This window comes from Hemitrygon akajei, chromosome 11, assembly GCF_048418815.1.
Source record: "Hemitrygon akajei chromosome 11, sHemAka1.3, whole genome shotgun sequence".
In the NCBI taxonomy this organism is placed as follows: Eukaryota; Metazoa; Chordata; class Chondrichthyes; order Myliobatiformes; family Dasyatidae; genus Hemitrygon; species Hemitrygon akajei.
In genome coordinates, this window is record NC_133134.1 from 30,733,379 (window position 1) to 30,759,385 (window position 26,007).

Genomic DNA, 26,007 nt, shown 5'->3' on the forward strand with positions numbered 1-26,007 from the left:
GCTGATGTAGAAGTTAGCTCTGTTGCTCATTGTTCAAACTTTTGTTCACTGTTATCCAAAATGCATCCCATAAAGTAGGGATTAGCTGCGTCCAACTAAATAGCTGTGTTTCTTTTTTCTTTGTGTTGTTAAATATCATGAGTTGAGATAACTGACTGCAAAGCAGTTTTTGTTTAGCAATGAGTGGAGTAGTTGCTCATATTTATATAAATGCTGACTGCTGTGACATGATGGAAATTAGAATTTTGATAAATGAAGTTGAATTTGAAGTTATTTCCTATATACTTTTTGTAGATTCTTGGCTTAATCTCTTTATTAAAATATTGTTGCCCAAAAATTGGATTATCTAATGCAAAGCAGTATTAAATCCCTTGAAAGCTTTAGGTCCCTCCATGGTGAATTTCTAAAAGTTTTGTTTCAGAATTTCATAATGCCTTGGCAACAATCCTGTACTATGAAAGAATACCAAAGGATTTTGGTTCACAAATTGAATTGTTAGATTTCAAGAAAGATTTCTTTGATCTGTGTAAAATAGTTGTACCAGTAAGGTTGTATGTTAAATTTCCATTGGAATAAAGTTCCATTGAACTGTGTTGAATACTTCCTATGACAGCAGCTCAGGTTGAATAATTGAATGTGGGAGTAACGGCCTTCATGGTATTGAAATCTGAGATTTGTTGTTAAACCATCTCAGGCCTAGAAGTGACCTCATTCCAAATATCTAGTTCATGTTCTCATAAATGCTGTCAAGAGACAATTTTTGTCCTTCTTTATGGAATGTAAATCCATACTACCAGTATTTTGTCTTAAGTGCAATTTAGTTAGCCCCACTCCTTGGCTCTTTATAGCCCTACGATGACTTTCGTTTTGGAATACAGGAGCTCCTCTGCTTATGTATGACTTGTGAAAATCTGACCTTATGTAAATATTTCAATAGTTCAATATAGTAATATTAAAATGTTACTTACAGTTCATCAATGACAAGGTATAGTATATATTCCATTGATTCAATTTTAGGTAGTAGGCTGAATATTCATTGACATTAAAGAATTATGGAACTGTGCAAAAATCATAGGTACATGTATATAGCTAGGGTGCCAAAGACTTTTTCACAGTACTTTATAATTTTATGTGTGGCACTGTACTGCTGCCACAAAAAAAAATCATGACATGAGTGATGATAAACATGAGTCTGATATGGGTCAGTATTGTTGACTGAGTGTGGGAAGGGGGCAGAGAAAGGGGAATTGTGGTTGGGAAAAGGAGAAAAGACAAGGGAGGGAGTAGGAAGCGCCAAAGACATTCTGTAATGATTAATAAACCAATGACCTTACCTGGTGTCTCAGGGCTGGGTGTGCCTGCACCAGCACCAGCCCTTGCACCGCCTCTGGCATACCTTCTCTACCACCTGTCCCACACCCCTCCTGCAGTGCTCCACACTTAACATTCCCAACATCCCGTACTCCCTCCAGATTTACAAACTCGTTCTCTGCTCCAGTTGTTCAATGGTTCCATTTAATATCAGAGAATGTATACAATATACAACCTGGAATTTTTACTCTCCATAGACATCGTCAAAACAGAAGAAACCCCCCCCCCAAAGAATGAATGACAGAAAGAAGCTGTAAGAACCCCAAAGCCCCGTCTCTCTCCCACACACAAGTAGCAGCGAGCAGCATCAACCTCCCTCTCCCCCAAATTACTCTAGCATAAAGCATCATCATTCCCACCATCCACCATGTAAGCAACAGCGAAGCCCCCAAAGAGAGACCATGGTCTACAGTCCATCAAAAACATACTCCAATATTTCAACATCCCACAGGGTCTCTCTCTCTCACTAACAAGGGAGAGACAGATATCACTCCTTACACAGCGATAGGAGAGACAACAGTCACTGTTTCAATATTACAATTAGTTATGGGGTTGAATAGGATCCCAGATCAGCCATGATGAAATGGAGTGGACTCGGTGGGCTCAATGGCCTAATTCTGCTCCTATGTTTTATGGTCTTATGAAGCGTTGTTTTATTCTTTCGAGTTCCCCAACTTGAGAACTGTCAAATCGATTACCCAGTGCAGAGCCCTCCAACAGCTACTCTCACTGTCTTTGATGTTCCGACTTCTACTGTGCTTCAGTATGCAACACTGGAGAGAATTCATGTTCTCAGGGCCATACAGGTGCCTGACTTGGGGCTGAACCTGGACGTACTGAAATGTGGCTGATCGGTGAGCTGTTATGCAGAACTGCAGTGTTCAAGTGCCGCTGTAGATCAAAGATCCCGATCGGACCTCGGCCACTCTGAAAAGGAAAATAGAGACATTAGAATATGAAGAATCCATGTTGACAAATACGATACTGTACAGAAGTCTTAAACACCTGAGTTATATATATATATATATATATATATATATATGTGGCTCAGACTTTTGCACAGTACTGTATATCAGGGATTTTTAAAACAATACAGAAAATGGGTAAACACACGAAATTCGGCAGATGCTGGAGATCCAAAGCAGCACACACAAATTGCTGGAGGAACTCAGAAGGTCAGACAGCATCCATGGAAATGAACACTCAATTGACATTTCAGGCTGAGACCCTTCTTCAGGACCAGAAAGGAAGGGGGAAGATGGCAGAATAAAAAGGTGGCGGGAGGAGAAAGAGGTTAGCTAGGAGGTGATAGGTGAAGCCAGGGGGATAGGAAAGATAAAGGGCTGGAGAGGAAGGAATCAAATGTAACACTTAACCCAACAGGCTGGTATATGTCTAGGGGAAAAGGAGATCCAGCCACACACCAACCCACCTCCCGTACACGCAGGTGCTGTGAGAATCGAGTTTATGCCTCGCGCCGCTCACCGTATCAACTTCACACCAAATACCGATATGACATACACTTTATAGAATTTACTAACATTAACTAAAGAAGTATTAGGCAATACAATATATATATATATACAAGGAAAGAAAAAAACAAAAGGCGCCAACTTATCAAAGTTCAGTCAGTGTAGTGCACATTGTAGGAGCTCAATCAACGAATCATCCGACAGCCACGTCGTCACCCCTGGGACCACCCGGTGGTCTTACGAGCCGTCCAGCGCCAGTCGCGGTGGTCCTACGAGCCGTCCAGTGCCCGTCCGCCTTCCTCGTCTGTCTCTCCTGCCGACTCCCTTCACCCCCAAGCCCGCACAACCCCTCCCCCAAGTTCCCAGCCTCACAAAACACAATAACATTCCCCATTGATTAACAAATGAATACAATTACCATATCAGCCATTCTAAAGCAAAACAATGGCGAGAGAAACATTTAACAGACAAAGAAACATTCCTACTCGTAACAAACCAAAGAAGCCTTTTTTAGTAACATACACCGGACATTGTACACAGATAAGAGAGGAGAGTGGACCATATGAGAAAAGAAAGGAGGAGGGAACCATGGGGGAGGTGATAGGTAGGTGAGAAGAGATGAGAGGCCAGAGTGGGGATCGAACAAGAGGTGGAGGGAATTTTTTTTTGTACTGTAAGGAGAGATTCATGCCATCAGATTGGAGGCTACCCAGACAGAATGTAGGGTGTTGCTCCTCTTACCCTGAAGGTGGGCTCATCATGGAAGAGGCCATGGAGCGACGTATCAGAACGGGAATGAAAATGGGAATTAAAATGTTTGACCATGGGGAGCTTCTACTTTTGGTGGATAGAGCGGAGGTACTCAATAAAGCAGTTCACCCATTTAGGATGTCTCACCAATATGGAGCAGGCCATATCAGGAGCACCAGACACAATAGATGACCTCAGCAGATTTGCAGGTTAAGTGTTGCCTCACATGGAAGGACTGTTTGGGGACTTGAATGGAAGTGCGGGGGGAGGTTGATGGGCAAGTGTAGCACTACGGTCGCTTGCAGGGTTAAGCGCTGGGAAGGAGATTAGTGGGGAGGGGCGAATGGGCAAGAGAGTCATGGAGGGAGCGAACCCTGCCGAAAGTGGAGAGAAGAGGGCGAGGTAAAGACATGTTTGATGGTAAGATCCCTTTGGAAATGGTGGGAATTGCAGAGAATGGTGTGTTGAATGTGGAGGCTCATGGGGTGGTAGGTGAGGGCAAGAGGAACTCTATCACTGTATGGTGGTGGGAAGATGGGGTGAGTGGCAACATCCAGGAAATGGAGATGTGGGTGAGGGCAGCATCAATGTTGGAGGAAGGTTGTTGGAAAGGAATGCTTCACCCTGGAACAGATGCTGCAGAGATGGAACTGGAAAAAAAAGGATTAACATTTTTATAGGAGACAGGTTGGGAAGAGGTATAGTCAAGATAGCCGTTGGAGTCAGTAGGTTTATAAATGATGACAGTTGAGACAGTTTGTCTCCAGAAATGGAGACAGAGTTTGAGAAAGGGAAGAGAGGTGTCAGAAATGGACCAAGTGAATTTCAGAGTAGGGTGGATGTTGGAGTAAAGTTGATGAAATTGATGAGCACAGCATGGGTGCATGAAGTAGTACCATTGCAGTCGTCAATGGAGCAGAGGAAGAGGAAGGCTTCAGACTTGGACTGGTCTACGTAGCCAATGAAAAGGTTGGCATAGCTGGGGCCCATGCACGTGCCCAAGGCTACCCTTCAAGTCTGGAGTAAATGGGAGGAGCTGAAGGAAAAATTATTGAGAATAAGGAACAGTTCAGCCAGGTGGTAGAGGGTGGTGATGGAGGGGAACTGGCTGGTTCTTCTATTAAGAAAGAAGCGGAGAGCTTTGTGCAGGGTTTCCCAACCTGGGTTCCGCAGGTCCCTTACTTTAGATAGATAGATAGATACTTTATTCATCCCCATGGGGAAATTCAACATTTTTTTCCAATGTCCCATACACTTGTTGTAGCAAAAACTCATTACATACAATACTTAACTCAGTAATAATATGATATGCATCTAAATCACTAACTCAAAAAGCATTAATAATAGCTTTAAAAAAGTTCTTAAGTCCTGGCAGTTGAATTGTAAAGCCTAATGGCATTGGGGAGTATTGACCTCTTCATCCTGTCTGAGGAGCATTGCATCAACAGTAACCTGTTGCTGAAACTGCTTCTCTGTCTCTGGATGGTGCTATGTAGAGGATGTTCAGGGTTTTCCATAATTGACCGTAGCCTACTCAGCGCCCTTCGCTCAGCTACCGATGTTAAACTCTCCAGTACTTTGCCCACGACAGAGCCCGCCTTCCTTACCAGCTTATTAAGACGTGAGGCGTCCTTCTTCTTAATGCTTCCTCCCCAACACGCCACCACAAAGAAGAGGGCGCTCTCAACAACTGACCTATAGAACATCTTCAGCATCTCACTGCAGACATTGAATGACGCCAACCTTCTAAGGAAGTACAGTCGACTCTGTGCCTTCCTGCACAAGGCATCTGTGTTGGCAGTCCAGTTTAGCTTCTGTACTGGTACTGGTCCATGGCATAAAAGTTGGGAACCCCAGCTTTAAGGACTTTATGATGGGTGATAGAACTGTATCGGGACTGGACATCCATGGTGCAAGTGAAGCGGTTAGGGCAGGAAATTTAAAGTTAATGAGATCAAGAGCATGAGAAGTGTCAGAGATATAGATGGAAAGGGTCTAAACAAAGTGGGATAGAGTTGAGTTGAGGTATGAAGACACAAGTTAAGTGGGTCAGGAGCAGGCAGAGACAATGAGCCTATCCAAACAGGTTTGTGGATCTTGAGTATGAGGTAGAAGCAAGCAGTACGGAGTAAGAGAACTATGAGTTTGGTGGCATTGTATGGAAATTCTCCAGAGTTGATAAGGTCAGTGATGGTTATGGTGTCAGAGACAGTTTTCTAATGGTCTGGAGTGGGGTCCTTTACAAGGGTTAAGTTAGAGGAGGTGTTTGAGAATTGCCATCTGGCCTCAGCTAGGTCAGTTCACCACACTACAACTGCACTCCCTTTCTTGGTGGGTTTGATGGTAAGGTTGGCATTGGTGCAGAGAGGGTAGTGGGCAGTACGTTCAGAGGGGTGAGGTTCAATGAGGAGTGTTGAAGTTGAGCCAGTTGATGTAGAACACTACAACAGCACCCCCTAAGTGGTGGTTTTTACGTTATGAAAAATGGGTGTATGTACGTTGAGAAAGCTACTTACAGACTGTTCTTGGGAATTGGACGCTTTTGTAACCTAGCTATATGATATAATTACTTGTATATTCACTCCTTTGGTCAGTGAATTATACACCATCAAAGGTGGCTATGAAATTCAAAGTAAAAGCTTCTAGTTGTTTTTGTTTTTTTACAGATTTCCTGGTTGATAATCATTGTAATGATGATATAGTGCTAGCCTTAATTACTTTGTCCTTTGATTCATATATCGTTATCCTTCCAAGTGTAATATTATAGGGTCTATCATCTTGTGAAACAATAGTACTCATTCCTTACGGGGTTAATGGATATAATGTTGTCTGAACTTGCAGTGGTGTTCCTCAGTTTTTGGTATTCTACTCTATTTAATTTTGTTGGACTTCTATCGCCTCCAGATTTCACTATAAAGTTTGAGCATCTTGAACATTTGTGGTTTGGTAAACTAAACTTCTAGCTTTTCAGATGAATTCTCAAAGGCTTCCTCTCATTTTCTGTTCCAATTTTGAATGACTGACAGATAGACAGACATACTTTATTAATCCCGAGGGAAACTGGGTTTCGTTACAGTTGCACCAACCAAGAATAGAGTAGAAATATAACAAAATAAAACCAGAAATAATTACCGTAGATGTCGGATTATAAGCCGCTACTTTTTTCCCACATTTTGAACAGCTTTGAACACTGCGGCCTTTACTACGGTGCGGCTAATGCATGGTTTTTTTTCATGCCGCCAAAAACATTTTGCCTCGTAACAGTAGACCAATAAAATTGATGAGTAGTTCACAGAGGTCCAATGAAATTGTACGATAAATCAAGCGCACTTTCACAATTAAATTATTGTAAATCAGTCATTTGTACTCACCCTCATCAACATGGAAAACACTCGAAGAAAAGCATTGTGCTGCCTTTATGGCAGTTATTTAGTTTATAATATTTTCGCTTAGTAATTCATTTGTTAGTAATTTCTAGTTAAAGTTAGAACTGTTTTAACTATATTTGTTTTCTGTATTACATCCCGGGATGCTATGACGTCACACCCGGTTTCACCGCGTCTTGTGGGAAATACCGGTTTGCGATAAACGGGAAAGTGGGGGGCGAGCAGCGGAGCGGCGGAGTCAAAACGCTGCTTTTAAGTTAAAGGCGATCAATAACTTTTCCTGGTAGGCTGCAGTATATATATTTTTTACCAGTCGTTAGGAGATATTGGAATGTTGTTCAGTAAAAAAGTATACGCAACGTAATTTGTGTTACCGATACGTATGTATATTTAAAAGTAGCTGCGTTACAGGCACGGTTCGAAAAAAAGCATTTGCAATATGTATTTGTTTATGTTACCATATGGATTTAATTAAAAGTTAAAAAATCCTCACGTGTAATATCTTTCTGTGTAAATATCTCATATTACAACGTGGGACACCTGCGGCCGAAAATCCGGTGCGGCCTGTACAAGTACAAAATTGATTTTCTTTCTAAAATTAGAGCCAGCGGCTTTTAATCAGGTGTGCTCTGTAGTGCGAAATCTACGGTAAATGATAGTAAGTAAATTATGCCAAGTGGAAATAAGTCCAGGACCAGCCTATTGGCTCAGTGTCTGACACTCCGAGGGAGGAGTTGTAAAGTTTGATGGCCACAGGCAGGAATAACTTCCTATGACACTCAGTGTTGCAGCTCGGTGGAATGAGTCTCTGGCTGAATGTACTCCTGTGCCTAACCAGTACATTATGGAGTGGATGGGAGACATTGTCCAAGATGGCATACAACTTGGACAGCATCCTGTTTTCAGACACCAACGTCAGAGAGTCCAGTTCCACCCCCACAACATCACTGGCCTTGCGAATGAGTTTGTTGATTCTGTTGGTGTCTGCTACCCTCAGCCTGCTGCCCTAGCACACAACAGCAAACGTGATAGCACTGGCCACCACAGACTTGTAGAACATCCTCAGCATCGTCCGGCAGATGTTAAAGGACCTCAGTCTCCTCAGGAAATAGAGGATTTTTTGAATCCTATGTACAATGTACTGTGTATGTTAATCAAAATGGCTTCTTTGGTTTGTTAGAGTAGGAATGCTTTTATGTTTGATAAGTGTTTTCTGTCGCAGTTGTTTAGCTTTGGACTTGCTGATATGGGGATTGTATTCATTTATTGACCAATGGGGAATGTTATTTTGTCTTGTGAGGCTGGGAGCTTGGGGGTTTCACGGTCTTTTCAGGGGAGGCAGGAAGGAGACGCCGAGGAAGGTGGACGTGCACTGCACTGCTCGGTCAACCACCAGGGGTGGTCCCAGGTCCGGGGACGTGGAGGTCGGAGGAAAGTGACGAAGGGTCGAATGGTTCAATGGTTGAGCTCCAACGATGTGCACTAAACTGACTCAACTTTGATAAGTTGGCGCCTTTTACTTTATTTTCTTTTACATCATATATACTGTATTGCATAGTACTCTTTTAGTTTTAGTAAAATCTTTAAAGTGTATTCCATAACGGTATCTGGTGTGAGTTTGATATTGTGTGTGTATGCGCGGCATAAACTTGATTCTCACAGCACCTGCATGTACAGGAGGTGGGGTTGGTGAGTGGCTGGATCTCCTTTTCCCCTAGACATATACCAGCCTGTTGGTTAAGTGTTACACCTATTTGAATTGAATGTCCTATCCTTCGATTGCAAATTACAAAACCCCAAAACTCTATTTATCCCCCACATTAATGCACATGGATACTTGAAAGAGGAGGTATCATTGAATCCACAAAAACAGTTCTCAGAAAAAATCAGCAGCTTCTGAGAGAGTTGTGAGAGGAACTAAATTTATGACTATCAATGGAAACATCATTTGTAAAATTATATGATTTTGTTATGAGATGAGCAATAATTGAAGTGGATCCTTATTGTAAGCATGTATTCTTCGGTAGTGCCCATGCTCTGTCGGATCAAAAGTGGTAAATAGAAATATAATAGACATGAAAGCACTCCAGATAAAATGATACACTATTGCCCAAGCTCTGAATTACACACAGAATAGAGCTTGGTTTCTAAATAGTCACCAAAGCACATTAAAAGATATAGACTCCGTTTTGTACATGCACCTGTATTTTTCCTGTTGCTATTCGTGAGAATATTTAGGGAGTCTCAGCTTGGTTTTAGAAAGCCTGGAAGTTGATTATAGTGTAAATTAAGTACTTGACAACCTGAAGGCTTTAGCAGACCATAAATTTCTGTTCATATGTAATTCGAAACCTTTTAATATATATTTGTAATCTATAAAGTACCTTTTATATGAATCAGATTAATTTGATATTTAACAAAGCATGGGTTTTCAATGTCTGGCTTGTCTATACAATTTTGAACTAGAACACTCTGCTTATGTTGCATGATTTGTTTGTTGCTGGGCATCCACATGTTGTACAGATGTGGTTACCATAAGACATGGGAGCAAAATTAAGCCATTCAGCCCATTGAGTTTGCTTCACCATTCCATCATAGATTTATCATCTCTCCCAACCCCACTTTCCTGCCTTCTTCCTGTAACCTTTGATGCCCTTACTTGTCAAGAACCTATCAACTTCTACTTTAAATATACCCAATGACTTGGCCTCCACAGACGTCTGTGGTAAAGAAATCCACGAATTCACCACCCTTTGGCTAAAGAAATTCCTCCTCATCTCTGTTCTAAAGGGACATCTTTCTGTTCTGGGACTGTGCCCTCAGATCCTAGACTCCCCTGCCATAGGAAACAGCCTCTCGTCATTCACTCCGTCTGGGTTTTTCAAGATTAGATAGGTTTCAATGAGATCCTCCCCTCATGCTTCTCAACTCCAGCGAGTACAGGCACAGAGTATTCAAACGCTCCTCATATGTTAACTCTTTCATTCATTCTCATGAGCCTCCTGGAGACCGTCCCCAATGCCCGTGCATCCTTTCTCAGATATGGGACCCAAACTGCTCTCAATACTCCAAGAGCAGTCTGACCAGTGCCTTATAAAGCCTCAGCATTAAATTTTTGTTTTTAAGGTTCAAAGTGTACTTAGTATCTAAGTACATATATGTCATCATATACAACCCTTAGACCAATTTTCTTGTGGGCACAGTTAATAAATCCATAATAGAATAAGAACCATAATAGAATCAGTGAAAGACTGCACCAACTTGGGTGTTCAACTTGTGTGCAAAAGACAACAACATGTGTAAATAAAGAAAAATAATAATAATTAAATAGGCAGTAAGTATTGATAACATGAGATGCAGAGTCCCTGAAAGTGAGTCCATAGGTTGTGGGAACATTTCAGTGATGGGGCAGATGAAGTTGAGTGAAATATCCCCTTTGGTTCAAGAGCCTAGTGGTTCACCTTCCAGATAGCAGCAGTGAGAAGAGAGCGTGTTTAGGGTGGAAGTTCCTGATGGTAGATGCTGCTTTCCTACAACAACGCTTTGTGTAGATTTACTCAATGATGGGGGAGAACTTTGCCCGTGATGGACTGGGCCGTATTCACTACTTCTCAAATCTTTTATGAATTAACACAATTCATACTAAAAGACTTATATTTACATTGCACCTTTCTAATCCCTCTCACTACCCCAGGCATTTTACAGCATACGAAGTACCGATTTGTAGAGTAGGTAATGCAGCATTGTCTGTTGGCAGGAAGCCAACAAACAAGTAATGATTTGATAATTACCACCTGGGAATTATTGGCAAGAACAGCATTCATTGTGTTTGCCTTATTGCCCTTGAGAAGGACACAGTAGGTCATCACCTTGAGGTGCTGTAGTTGGTGTGGTGGAGGTTCTCTCAAAGAACTTTTAGAAGTAAGTGGTGGGATTATCAACCAGGGAGGAAAGGGGGGGGGGTGGGGGCTGTGATATATTTCCAAGTCAGGCTGAAGGTTTTGGAGTTCAGGTATATGTTTCCCTGTAAACAGTGACAAGTAGACAGAATGGTGCAAAGGCTTTTGGCACACTGGCCTTCAGCAGTCAGGAAACTGAATGTTGAAGTTCAGAGATTATGTTGCAGTTGTACAAGCCACTGGTGACGCTGCACTTTGGAGTATCTTGTTCAGTTCAGGTCACTCAGCTATGGGAACAATGCTGTTAAACTAGAAAGATTGCACAAGGATGCTGCCAGGATCTGAGGAACTGATTTATAGGTAAAGGGTGGACAGTCACAGGCAAATGGGACCGGCTTGGATGGGCATCTTGATCGAATGGCTAAGTTTGTTTCTGTGCTGTTTGACTCTGTTGCGTTCTTGTGTGCCTACTGCCCTGTCCCTGGTAACAGAGCTCAGAGGTTTCAGAAGTACTTTTGAAGAAACCTTGACAAGTTGTTGCAGTACTTATTGTAGATGGTGGAATGAATATTTATGTAATACGCACAAAATGCTGGAGTAACTCAGCAGGTCAGGCAGCATCTATGTAAAAGAGTAAACATTTGATGTTTCCGGCTGAAACCTTCATCAAAATGTCAACGAATTACTCTTTTCCATAGACGTTGTCTGGCCTGCTGAGTTCCTCCAGCATTTTGTGTTTGTTACTTTGATTTCCAGCATCAGCAGATGCTTTCTTGTTTGTGAACGTTTATGGTGTTGGTTTAGTACACTATTTTAAAATCAATCATTCATAGTAAATTTTAGCTAAATTTGAATGGCCATTTTGGTTTGAATGGGATCAAGATATAGAAGGTGAGTCTTTGACTGAGTTTGGAGGGGTTATAAGATGGCCTGTCTAAAAGCATTGTGAGTTTTATTTGGACAAAATCTCCAATTCTTATGTTATTTTGACATTTGGTAGGTCTTATAAAGTCTTTCTTATAATAGCGGATTCCTATTATCTGTTGGCAGTCCTTTTCAATCACAAGTACCAGACCTTGGGTGGCTTACAAAAGGAGGAATAAAAATTACAGTTGAACATGCATGAAAAATTGGGGATATACAGAAGCCAGCAACAATAATCTAGAAATGAACACAAAAGGAAAAATAGTCATATAGTTGATACCACAGTCAGAAATGAGTTTTAGTTTCTCTTCCACTTTAAAAAAAACAGCCGACAAGATCAAAAATATTGAAGGAAGCTTCTTTTATGACAGTATAATTGTTATCCTTTCCCCATTGTACGTTTTCTCTCAGTGGAGAAATACATTGTTCAGTATAATATTATGGTTGAGTCACCATAGTTTGCAGCAGGATAGTCAATAGATGATGCTGCATGGGAATTAGATTGCAATGTGAATCTGAAAGACTGCCTTTCACCTTGAAAATTGAACTTAATTTGTGTCTTTTATTTACTTGAACTGTCTTGTCCTGAACTAAAATAAATCCTATTATGAGATGTTGGAAAGTGACAAGGTATGACCCTTTGCCTTGGAGTTTTTTTTCTTCATTTTAATAGTTTGGCCAAAATTCAGAACAAGCCATGTGGGAAATTAAGTCCTAATTTGTAACCTACTAAAATACTGCATCAATGAAGTATAAATCTGCATATTTAAGTCAGCCAAAAGCATCCAATCATGCAGTATATGTTTATGTATGCGGGCAAATCTTTCTTGTCATTTTAATTATACGGCCTTGGATATTGACCCTCTGGACAGCTACTTCTCCTCATGCCGAAGTTAATCTCACCTCAAAGTCAGAGCCTGTTTACTGAGTACTCTTGCTTGCTAAGTTTCCCCTTGCCATGCTAACAGCCATTACTTAACTATTGTGCTTAAATTGTTAGAATGCTCTCACAATATAAGAAAGAAATTGCTAGAAATACTTAGCAAACAAGGTGCATCTTTGAAGAATAAAAGAACTAACATTTTAGGTTTCATGAAAGGTTCACCACAATTGAGGAAAGAAACTTCATCTTAGCTCTAATTGAGTACCCTTGATTCTGAAGCTGTGCCCTCAGTTTCTATGCCTTTAGCTGAGGAAACATCTTCCTCACACTTCGCTTGTTTAGTTCTTTAATAACTGTGTTTCAAATGCAATAGAAGGAATTGCAAGGGGGGGGGGGGGGCTTCAGACCTATTCCCTCCTGCTCTTGCCTTTATTCTCCTCATTTTTCTTTCCCTGTTTGTATTCAAAGGCTGGGGTGTGAGTTTGAAGCAGCCATTGGTGAAAGAACAACATAAACTTAACTTATAGGCAGGTAGTCACACCGGGGCCACAGGAGACAGAGAGGTGGGTAACAGTCAGGAGAGAGGGAAGGGTGAGAAGCAGATGCTAGAGAGTACCCCAGTGGCTGTCCCCCTTAACAATAAGTACTCCTATTTGAGTACTGTTGGGGGAGACAACAGTTGCTGTGCCTCTGGCACAGAGTCTGGCCCTGTGGCTCAGAAGGGTAGGGAAAGGAAGAGGATGGCAGTAGTGATAGGGGACTCTATAGTTAGGAGGATAGACAGGCAATTCTGTGGATGCAGGATAGTAGTTTGCCTCCCAGGTGCCAGGGTCTGGGATGTTTTTGATCGCGTCCAAGATATCCTGAAGTGGGAAGGTGAACAGCCAGAGGTTGTGGTACATATTGGTACCAATGACATTGGTAGGAAAAGGCAGGAAATCCTGAAAGCAGACTACAGGGAGTTAGGAAGGAAGTTGAGAAGCACGACCTCAAACGTAGTAATCTCGGGATTACTGCCTGTGCCATGTGACAGTGAGTATAGGAATAGAATGAGGTGGAGGATAAATCTGTGGCTGAGGGATTGGAGCGGGGGTAAGGATTCAGATTTCTGGATCATTGGGACCTCTTTTGGGGCAGGTGTGACCTGTACAAAAAGGACGTGTTTCACTTGAATCCCTAGGGGAGCAATATCCTATCGGGGAGGTTTGCTAAGGCTATTGGGAAAAGTTTAAACTAGAATTACTGGGGGGTGGGAACCGAACTGAAGTGACGGAGGAAGAAGCAGTTGGCTCACAAGTAGAGAAAGTTTGAAGACAGTGCAAGAGGGAGGATAGGGAGGTGATAGAGAAGGGATGCGCTCAGACCGATGGTTTGAGCTGTATCTATTTTAATGCGAGGAGTATTATGAACAAAGCGGATGAGCTTAGAATGTGGATCAGTACTTTGAGCTATGATGTTGTGGTCATTACAGAGACTTGGCTGGCACAGGGGCAGGAATGGCTACTTCAAGTACCAGGCTTTAGATGTTTCAGAAAGGACAGGGAGGGAGGCAAAAGAGGTGGAGGTGTGGCACTGTTGATCAGAGATAGTGTCACGGCTGCAGAAAAGGAGAAAGTTATGGAGAGGCAACACGAGTGAATCTGCAGATGCTGGAAATAAATAAAAACACAAAATGCTGGCAGAACCCAGCAGGCCAGACAGCATCTATGGGAGGAGGTAGTGACAACGTTTTGGGCCGAAACCCTTCATCAGGAGTGAAGTAACATGCGATGATCGAGGGTGGATAAGAAGTGGGGGGAGGGATGAAGTAGAGAGCTGGGAAGTGATAGGCTGAAGGGAAATGGGCTAGGGGGAAGGTAGAGCATTATGGGAAATAAAAGAGAAAGAAAGGTAGGGCTGGGGAGAGATTATAGTGAGGAGGGAAAAGAGAGAGAAAGAGAACCAATTCCGACGAAGGATGAAATAGCGGGTGGGTTTTCCCCCCTCACTATAATCTCCCCCCAGCCCTACCTTTCTTTCTCTTTTATTTCCCATAATTCTCCACCTTCCCCTTAGCCCATTTCCCTTCAGCCTACCACTTTTCCAACCTTAGTCCATAGTCTTGCTCTTTTTATCTCCTTATCTGATTCTTAGGGCAGGTCTCTAAGAATGAAGCTGTAAATTTGTACAATTATTCATGTTAGATTGCCTCCACATATTTAATTGGTTATAAGATGGAATGGGTTTGAGCACAGTGACATACCACAGGTAACATTTTCTCCCCTAGTTGAACTAATGCAGAAATTTTACCACCGTACTGCCTTTGATGGTGAACAGTATGAATGTTTTATAAACAAAAGTTCTTGCCTTAATATTGGACAACTAGCTTTGCAAATAGTTTTAATACTTACAGGGTGGATGAAAGCTTTGTGCCTTTATCTACTGTAAATTCTCAAACAAAAACATCTGCTATTTGGTTTCCTTCCCCTACAACATCATCCTTATTTATTCGGTTTTAGAGCGTAATCTCTGGATAGACTCCAGCTTATAATAACAAAAGCAATACAGTACATTGTAAATGACGGAAATCTGGAATGGAAGAACAAAAGGCAAAAAGTACTGTGGTCTAACAACCTCTGTGGAGTTGAGAAAGCATTTCTGGGACTTTGTAACTGCGTTGATATGTTAGAAAAGAAGTGAAAGAACATGTGTTACATCTGCATTTCCTCAGGATGGTGTCATGGAGTGAGATATATCAGCTAATTGAATGGTGTCACAGCAATGATCTTGCACTCAGTGTCAATAAGACAAAAGAACTGATTGTGAACTTAAGAAAGGGTAAGACGAGGGCACACACACCAGTCCATATAGAGGAATCAGAAGTGGAAAGTGTGAGCACTTTCAAGTTCTGGGTGTCAACATCTGCGGTTCAGGAAAAGCTTCTGCCGTCTGATTCCTAAATGGACTTTGAACCCATGAACGCTACCTTACTCTTTTTTTATTTCTGATATTGCACTATTTTTAATTTCAAAAGGACTCCCATCACCTAGGGCATGCCTTATTTTCATTGTCACCATCAGGAAGGGTGTACAGGAACCTGAAGGCACACTCCTCAATGATTCAGAAATTGCTTCTTGTGTAATTCACCCTTTTATTATGTATTACAATGTACTGCTGCCGCATAACAACAATTTTCATGACATATGCTGATGATAGTAAACCTGATTCTTATTCTGGTGACAATACAAGTTGGCACCAAGTACAATAGAAAATGGGGCTAGGATGTTCAGGATGGTAAAATCCTTACTGGAATCAAGAGAAAATCTGCAGATCCTGAAATCCAAGCAATACACACAAAATGCTGGAGGAACTCAGCAGGCCAAGCAGAGTAAACAGTAAACTTTATAGGCCGAGACCCTTCATCGGTGCTGGAAAGTAAAGATGAGAAGTTGGAGTAAGAAGGTGGGGGGAGTGGAAGAAGAAGTACAAGGTAGTAGGTGATAGGCGAATGGTATAGAGAGAGGAGAAGAAAAAAATCATGGAGAATTATGTGCTGGATGCAGAAGCTTGGTAGATGGTAGGTAAGGAGAAGAGGAATACTTATCGCTAGTAGAGTGGTGGGTGGATGGGGTGAGGACAGACATGCGCAAAATGGGAGAGATGTGGCTGAGGGAAGTGCAGCGTCCTTATTAAAGTGCTGGTGGAAAAAGGTAGGCTGCAATCGGTGACAACATTGTGATGGAGTAGAAGAAGATTGAGAACCAGCACCTTGTTTCAGTCAGACACTTTACATCCTCTAAACTCAACATTGTGTTCAGTAATTTCACAGCATAAGTAAAGGTCCCTTTTTCCCCTAGAAAGCACTCTGCCACTTGCACCTTCTCTAAACCCAGCTTGTTTACTTCTCCCATTCCCTTGTGACTTTGAATCTCTCCTACTTTTCACTCCTGTCATAGACCTTGCTTTGTGTTTTTGTCACCTCTGCAGCCCAATTCCCGGTATCTTTGCCAATATCCTGTTCTAGTTCTGACAAAAGGTTATTGTCTTGAAACATTGTTCTCTGTCTCCAGATGCAGCCGGATCTGCATATCTTCAGTATTTTCTGTTTCCCTTTTCAGCTTGTGGAATTGCATCCTATAATTTCAATCCTTTTAATTTGTTTTTGTTACAGTATATCATTGTTCAGGGCTGACTGAGCTCAATGTATCATTTCCCTCTCCAAGCAATTAATTACAAGAAATATTGCTCTTTGAATAGGTTGCTTTGGAAAGAGTTGTATTTCTCCAGTAAGCATACTCATTTTAAGTAACATCTTTCTTGTTCTATTTTCAGTGTAGTTGGTCATTATCTCCAGATGTGGCTGCACTGTGGTCATTTGCTGGACTAATAATCCAGTGATCTGAAGTAATGATGTGGTGATTAGTTTGAATCCCATTAGCTGAGGAATTTAAAATCAGTTAATACAGTATCTTATCAGTTAAGGTGACCATGAAACTGCCAGATTGTCTAAAGTTTAATTTGGTTTACTAATGCCCTTTTAGGGGAAAAACTGCCCTCTTCATTAGTCTAGGTCACTTACTGTTTCCACCCCAATATCCTCTGAAATGGACTAACAGGCAGTTAAGTAAATAGCTATAAAAATTAATAAAATGGGATAAATCACAAAGTATATACCTAGGCACTGAATTCTAATGCACTAATTACTCAGCTCAGTTAATTTCTCATTAACTGAAAATAATTTCTCATTATCATTTTAAAAGTTTTTCTGTACTTCAGTCATTTGGTAACCCGACATAATAGTCATACTCATGATATCACATCAACAATCCAGATTTCTGTTAAATCACTCCTCAGAAAGGCCCTGAGAACTTTCAGCATCAACTTTGAACCTAGAAGGCATCAGGTCATTTCTCAGGAAAACCTATCTGCTGTTCTTCCTTCCTAGGCTACTGAGTCACTATTCTTCCATGTTGAACAGCACATGAATGTCATGGTAGTGATCACTTGAATCGAATATAATGTTCTCCTAATGAGTTGTCTATCGGTGGGTCCTCAGCTGGCTGTAGAGGCCAGTCCAGGATCTACACATCCTGGTGCAGTGTGGGCAAGAGTAAGTGGTGGTTGTGGTTGGTGGTTGGGTCTTTTGGTTCTTCAGTCTCTCCTTTTGCAGCTGCCACTTGTTCTTTGCAGTACAGCGGAGGTCGTTCTCATGTAGCAAACTCCGTCGATTTCCTCCAGGTGTATCTATTGAGTGCAATGCCTTTCCAGCTTTTAGATATATTGTTGAATTTCTTCAGATTGATTTTGATGTTAACTTGGAAGTGTTTCCTTTGCCCATCTAGGGCTTTCTGACCTCCCTCCAACTGGGAGTAAAGGATCTGGGAGTTTAGGATGGTGATCTGCAGACATAAACTGTCAACTCGTTTATGAGAACACAGACTGATGGTAAGGTGACATGATGCATTGTTGCTGATCTTGGTACATGAAGACCAAGAAGGACACCACTTTAACTGGGACATCATGGAGGTTCTGACACAGGCAAATGAGAGGCAGGTACAAGAGTTATTAGAAGTGTGGTTCTCTTCTGATAGCTCATTAGCAAACGTATCAAAATCAACGCCATCTACGACCCCTAAAAGCCAAAGAACCATGAGCCAGTAGAATTCAAAGGTCAACTGAAGGGATGGCCAAACAAGACAGAAGCAAGCGGGGGTGGAGGGTGCTATATAAATCGAGCACTCCCAGAGAGGAACACCCAACAACTCTGCACTGAGGATGTCATCTCAACTGGTGGTGAAACATCTGCAAGCTAATCACCAAGCTCAGCGAACGCTGTAACATCAAAGTAAAGGATCTGTTTGGGGACACATGAGTGTTGATGGAAGGCATGATATTCTGACTGTCAGTTTACTAAATGTCTAAAGGTACCACAGAGCCTTATGGACATGAGTGCAGCTTGGTGTAGGACTTCCAAGTTAAAATTCTGAGAGACTTAGATAGGGTAAAGAGTCAGAATCTTCTTCCCAGGGTAGAATGTCAAATACTAGAGGGTATAGCTTTAAGGGGGGATGAGGAAAATTTAAAGGAGATGTGCAGGGCAAGTTTTTTTTAAACCAAGTATGATAAGTGACTGGGATGTGCTGCCAGATGGTAGTAGAAAGCTGCTGGTAGTGGAAGCAGATATGACAGTGGCATTTAAGAGTCTTTAGAAATAGGCAAGTGAACATGCAGAGATATGCATCATTTACAGGCAGAGAGGATCTTGTTTGTCACAGACTTTGTGGGTCAAAGGGCCTGTTCCTGTGCTATACTGTTCTTTGTATGCTCTAAGAGTAATTTGGTTGCACCATGATGAAATGGCCAGTTTTTAAAGGACATTGTGACAAAACTGAGCAAAAGGCAGATTGTGGCCTTATCATCTTATCAGCATTTGCTACAACAGCACAAAAGAAATTTGAGTGTTTTCTGAACTGTCTTCTTTACCAACTTCAAACCTCTCCACCATCTAAGCACCACAAGTCACGGATGAAATGAAGTACTGTAGTCTCTGATAACGCAGCTCCACCTACACTCTGAACCACAACTGTCCAGTATCAGGCAATCCATTTACCACCTTAACCATTAAGCTCACCAGCTCCTCCAAGAGTTCTTCAGCAACATCTCTCAAATCCACAACATTGTCTGCCAAGAAGAACAAGGACAACGGGCACTTGGCAAACCAGGTTTTCCAGGCTGTGCACTAATTTGAAATGATCACTGTTCTTTTATTGGTGCATTTAAAACAAAGTCCTGCACACTCATCATAATGGCATTGTGGTTGCCACTACCACCCACGTACCATTGACTGAAAAAGTTGTTGTTAAAAATATTGCACTGGTTAAGGAAATAGTGGCTATAAAACGATGTTATAAATTATGCAAATATAGTATGGCCACAGGATAACATGAGCAATACAGAAATTTTTGTAGTGTAGTAAGTTCCATGCTAAAATCAGTAAACCCTGGTTCCCTTAATGTGAGTTGTTTCCATAATGATATTTGCTTTAATGGCTCATCGTGTCAAAAGGTGGACAGCTGTAAAAATAAAGCAGTCTTGTTTGTGTAGATAAGACCTTGAAATTATTTTTTAGGGTCAACATTAATATTTCCAACACCAACGGCTTTTAATTGTCGCTCAACTTTCATTTTTTAAATAATTTGTAGGAAACGTTAGAGGATCAAAGATCAACTTTATTCGCCATATACATTTACATATTTTAGGAATTTACTGTGGTGTGTTGGCGTGACATGCAACAAAACAAAACAACATTCAACAATTATAAAGAATAATGAACTATATAAAAATAAAGTTAGAGGTTAAATTAAGGATATGGAATAAAATGTACACAATACCAGCATGTACAGTGGATTCCAGTTAATTAAAACACATTGGGACCAACATATTTTTGCCCAATTAAGTGGCTGCTCCAATTAGCCAAAGTTTCATGGAAATAGTTAAAAGGCAGAAAGACAAAGTACTGTTAACTGAGTAGGAAAAGTATATTTAAATGAAATACAGAACAAATACCACTACAATACTCTAAAACTGTGTATTAGTTCCTAATGGTCATCAATGGAAGAATTCATCCCCTGTATGCTGCTGTGTATGTGAATAAAATCAGTGCAGACACCGAGTGTAGATTCCTGTGTAAAATCAAAATTTAAAAAATGATCAAACTTTACTGCTTTTTGATTAAGTGTCAATGTCACAACCAGATAACGTAACACAAACACATGCAACTGACCTCATTTAAAAGCTGTTCAGTCCGTAATGTTTCATGGCCATGAGCAAGTGCACACTACTTATGCTGGTTAGAAACTGTTTGACAACAGTCCCCTGCCCCAATTAAGTGGCGTTCTGTTCCAAATAAACAAAGGGAATCCTGGCCATTTTCTTGAATAGTATTTGCTTTTTAAGAGTTGTTGCAAACAAGCGGCTTCCCAATTAACTGATGACATAGTTAACTGGAATGCATTGTATTTACAATGTAAACAGCATTATAAAAATGATATAAAATGTGCAAAAAGCAACCCATAGGATTTGATTACCTTACTTTTTAATCATACACTTTTTGTTACTGGTTTTAAGGAATGCAGTTCAACAGCTTTGCTTTGATAATCTTTTGTCCATTATCTGTTTTACCAAGAGAAAAATACATTTTGGCACAACATTTGTTGGACAAACTGAAAAAGATAACTTGAATGAAATAATCCACATTTTATTAATGCTTGTAGTGCTAGTATCAATACAGAATAATTATCAGAAATCTTTTCGTAATTTTTATAGTGTTTAGCCTTTGGATACATTCAGTTCAGGGCTTGTTCCCTTTATCCTCAGCAGTTCTAGTGGTACCGAGTATCGAAATGAATTATGTATGCCAGGACTTTTGTGTGAGCTGGCAGTTTAGACTGATCTAGGACAGATCACTGAAATTGAGCCTGCGGCAGAAAAGGCAGAAGTAAGCATGGACAAAAACTCTTATCTCTCTGGGGTCAAGTGAGGATTTTTCTGTTGATTCAAAAACATGTTGGTTCCCGTTGTATCTGCAGGACAAAATGTTTTCAGGGTCTTTATAATGCTGGAAATGGTTGATGGTGAGGTAAGTTTGTGACAAGTTGAGAAAGTTGTAACTGTCAAATTGCTGCTGCTTTAAAATCACAAGTGAGTTGGGAAGAGAGGAAGATAGAGCCAAATCATTTTAACTGCTCTGCTTTCTCATTCCTACCAGTGGAGAGATCCAAATCTGTCTATGTACTGTAGTTTGCTGAAGGGAAAATTGGCTTGTATTTTTTCGATAACAGCAATGATTAAAGAACCTCCACAGTTCTTGTGATAATGAGTATTTGTGGCTAGTGATAATTGTTTTAAAACTGTTGAAGACAAACCTGTACGATGAACTAACCCACATTATAGTTTCAGCTTTGGTTGAGCCATTAATACACCTGGAGGGTATTGATGATAAGTGAAAGTAATCATGTAGAGAGGGAAGGTAATTTATATCGTGGCCAAAGTCGAGAAGTATTAATTAAGAAGCCTCTGTACATCCTCCCTTTGGAATATGTGGATTTTCCCTGGGTGCTCCAGTTTCCACACACAGTCCAAAGACATATCGGGTAGGTTAATTGGTCATTGTAAATTGTCCCGTGATTAGGTTAGGGTTAATTGGGGTTGCTCGAGCAGTGTAGCTCAAAGGGCCAGAAGGCCAAACTCCATGCTGTATCACTAAATAAATTAATTACTTGCACTTTTTTCTTCTAATTAGCTGATGCCTTCTTTAAAGCCGCAATCAGCCTTGTTTCAGAAGTACCAAAGACGATAAACGTAGATGGAAAGATGAGAAATTCAGAAGGATATCTCCTTGAGTTCCTAAATAACTTCTTTTCGACATTGTTGATAGTGCCTGTAAGTATCATAACTTATTTCAAATATGAAGAAGAAACTTATGGGTAGAGCTTTGGTTACATGTGAGAGAATAAATGGCTGCTATTAGTAGGAAAATGGGGGTTAGGGAAATAAATTTGATTAACGACTGCTAAATTCACAGAGTACTTAAGGATGTGTCTCCAGGAATTATGGATACATGGATGGTCACTTTACAACATTCTTTAGACTCAACAGTTCCAACAGATTAAAGGTTAGCTAATATGACCCCAATATTTTTAAATTGCTCAGAGAAAACAAGGAACAAAAGACTGGCTAGCCTGACATTAGTATGGTAGAAAATGCCATGGTCATAATAGAAGATTTATTTCCAGAGCATGTGGGGAAGAATGATAGGATTGGACAAAATCAACATGGATTTCTGAGAGACAAAATCAAGCTGTGGCTTTTCGATGAGCAGTGTAGATAAGGGAAAACTAGTGAATCTGATGCATTTGGACTTCCTGAAAGCTTTTTAATAAAGTCCCACCTTAGAGACTAGTATGCACAATTAAAACGCACAGGACTTGGGCTAAGGTCCAGATATGGATGGAGAACTGTTGATTGATAGGAAATAGAGTAGGGGTAAATGGATCTTTCTCCAAATGACAGGAAATACCTTGTGGGATACCACAGGAATCAATTCTAGGACCCCAGCTATTCACAACATGTATTAATGATTTGATGAGGGAATTAGATGTAATATCTATAAATTAAGTTGGAGAGTGAGCCTTGAGGAGGATGCAAAGAATTCCCAGTTTTATTTGGACAGATTACGAGAGTGACAGTTGAAATGCGGTCTGCAATAGCAGGAAGGCAGATTTTTATCAAAATGGCAACAGGTTTGGGGAATCTGGAAAAGAGAACTGAATTTATTGAAACTATTGAACTATTATTGAAAGGCTGAATGCATGCTGTTTTTTTCCCCCCATGTTTCAAAACAAATGGTTGGGTACCTATTTTGTATTGTTCTTAAATGTTTTCAAATTTCAGGATCATCCAGAACAAGGCGTTCTTTACTTAGTGAGAGGCCTTTTAAATGTCATCCAGGATTACGTTTGGGAAGATCATACTGATACAAAAGTGCGGATCTATATAAATGTTTTGCATTTGTTGGCTGCTGCAAGTCAAGAAACTTACATCTACCATGTAGATAAAGGTACACAGAATAATTTCCTGTTATTGTGGTTGTGGTTTGATTGTTGTATATCCCACGAATTAGAAGTTGAATGCTGCATGATTGTGGCAAAGAAATCTGTGGGAGAAGCATTCAAAAATAACAGGGTGTTCTTCACTAGAAGTTGTAATTTTGTTTTTCTTGCACATTTCAAGTAGTTGTCCAAGAACTCATTTAACATGAAGTTATATTGGCAGGGATGACTTTTTCATTTAAACCTATTGAAAAGTGAAAAAAGCAATCTGCTAATAATAAATGACAGCCATGCAGAATGAGCATTTTGTTTTCATAATGCTGCATTTGGCATTTAAAATACACACATACTCTGTTGACCAATCTCTCATGTCTCTGGAGTGACTGTGTTGCAACATAAATTGTAGAATGAAAGTAGTTATAGGAGCTGATGGAAGTAAATAAAGATATGTATGATTACATGGAAGCAATTGAAGTTTTTGTTGAAGTCGGGGAGATTGAATTCTAGAACCTGTGTCAAGTAGCAAAACTCCACTCTCCAAGCAAGCAGCTAACAGCTTCACTAAACAAAAATCAAGTATGCACTGTGACTGACAGGATCTCTTTCTATGCTAAGCCCATTTCTTGTTGGATTGTGAAGTAGGCCTGCATCAACCCATGCATGTTGAATAATGCATGAAAAATAAGATCTACAGAACCTTTAAAGAAGCAAACTTAATGTGAGCCTTTATAATCATGTACAACAAATGGCAGGGGACCCGGACATCTGTGTAATATATTTGAAACCACATATCAAACCAGACCCATGCTGGATGATTTGCCCAAAAATCTTTAAAATAATAGCCATTAGGGAGCAATCAGTCTAATGCAAAGACTATATTGGAAGCTCTGATTTTTTTTTCTTCCATTTAGTGAATTTGCGATAGAAAATGCTCTCTATGAAAAATACATTAGCCCCATTTTCTGCTGATCCTACCTAGCTATAAATGCAGTGGCAAAGCAGGCAAATCTGACTATGTGAGGCTTTGAGTTGCAAAATAATCAATATCAGTACAGGAACATTCAGATGCTGGCTTGCCCAGTAAAAGTTCCAGGCAGCAACCAGAATCACTTTGACAACAGTGCTGTCCTTGATTTATTGACTTACCAAACTTTACATTTGCTGATGTGGATCTTTAATCTTGCCACACTCATACCTGTTCAGATTCAAACTTCAAACCTTCATCCCTATAATTTAATTTTGTACAAAGCAATATATTGTAAGTAAGACATTCCTTGCGCTACATTGAAAGTGAATCTTAATCTTGGAGTGCTATTGTAAAACATTTTTATTACACAAGGTCTCTGCAGTTTGCCTCATTTATCCAAAGCCCATTTCAGTTTTTTAAATTAAATTCATTTAAATGAAAAGCTAAATCAGAGAGAGCATTTTCTATGCCAAATGCACCAAAAGAAGAAAAAAAATCAGAAGTTCCACAATTATCTTTGCATTAGAATGATTCTTTCCCAATGACAAATTTTCTTTTAAGATTTCCAGGGAAATAATCTATCTGTCACAGATCTAGTTTGATGTATGGTTTCAAATGTAACACAATCCAAAAATTAAGACGTCCAGGATCTCTACCAAACACAAAGTGCACTGCAGATGCTGTGGTCAAATCAAGACGTACAAAAAAGCACTATGGGTAGTAGAAGAAGGCAGAGTCATGAGAGGTGATAGGCAGCTAGAAGAGGAGACAGAGTGAAGGTGGGATGGGGGAAGGGAGAGGGAGGGAATTACCGGAAGTTGGAGAATTCGATGTTCATACCAAGGGGCTGGAGACTACCCAGACGGTATATGAGATGTTGTTCCTCCAACCGAAGTTTGGCCTCATCATGGCAGTAGAGGAGGCCATGTATGGACATATCCGAATGGGAATGAGAGGGAGAGTTGAAGTGAGTGGCAACCGGGAGATCCTGTCTGGTGTGGCCCATAGTGCTTTCCCCTTAGATTCCTTCTTCACGTCTCCTGCCTATCCCCTCCCTGCTTCCCCTCCCCCACCCCTTGATCTTTCCTCTGATTGGTTTTCCACCCTCTATCCACCTTCTTTATAGGGCCGCTGCCCCCTCCTTCTTTAGTCCTGATGAAGGGTTTCGACCCGAAACGTTGACTGCTTCTTTCAACGGATGCTGTCTGACCTGCTGAGTTCATCCAGTTTTTTTGTACGTCAGGATATCTACCATTTGTTTACCACAGTTTTATTTATGTGTATTTCAAACTTCCATGGTATATTGTCATAGTACAAACATTTAGCATAGATAGGGAATCTTTAATCTTTTAACTGTACAAATATTTATATGAATCTTCTGTCATTTGGCCATTCCAACGTGCACTGCATGAGTCAGTATCCTTTAGGATGGATAACCAGATGAGCTGTACTGTAGGACAATCAAAATAGAACAGTTACATAGCCTGAGGTGTTTATTTCAATGAGTTCTGAAAACAAAAATTCCATATTTTAGGAACATTTGCAGTGTAAAGTTATATTTAAATCAATGAAATTGAGTATAAATTCTGCAGAAATGGATATTAATTTCAAGATTCTGTGCATTGATGTTTTAAATAGTTTTGAGTTGAAGCTTGTTCTAAAATGATGGCCCAAAAGTTGTGTAACAACAGGATTAAAGCAGTCTTAAATGAAAAGGCATTTTGAGAAAAGAAGGTGCTACGTTTAAAAAAAAGAGTTGTTTTGCT

General features: G+C 40.5%; 1 protein-coding gene across 1 annotated transcript in view; it reads left to right on the plus strand.

The window, feature by feature from the left end:
• vps35l (VPS35 endosomal protein sorting factor like) overlaps positions 1–26,007 on the plus strand; it is a 113,066-nt gene that overhangs the window by 77,316 nt on the left and 9,743 nt on the right. The window contains exons 27-28 of the mRNA XM_073060560.1: positions 21,966–22,105; positions 23,117–23,282. Of these exons, the coding sequence (XP_072916661.1) occupies positions 21,966–22,105; positions 23,117–23,282 (306 nt within the window). The remainder of the gene's footprint in view (positions 1–21,965; positions 22,106–23,116; positions 23,283–26,007) is intronic.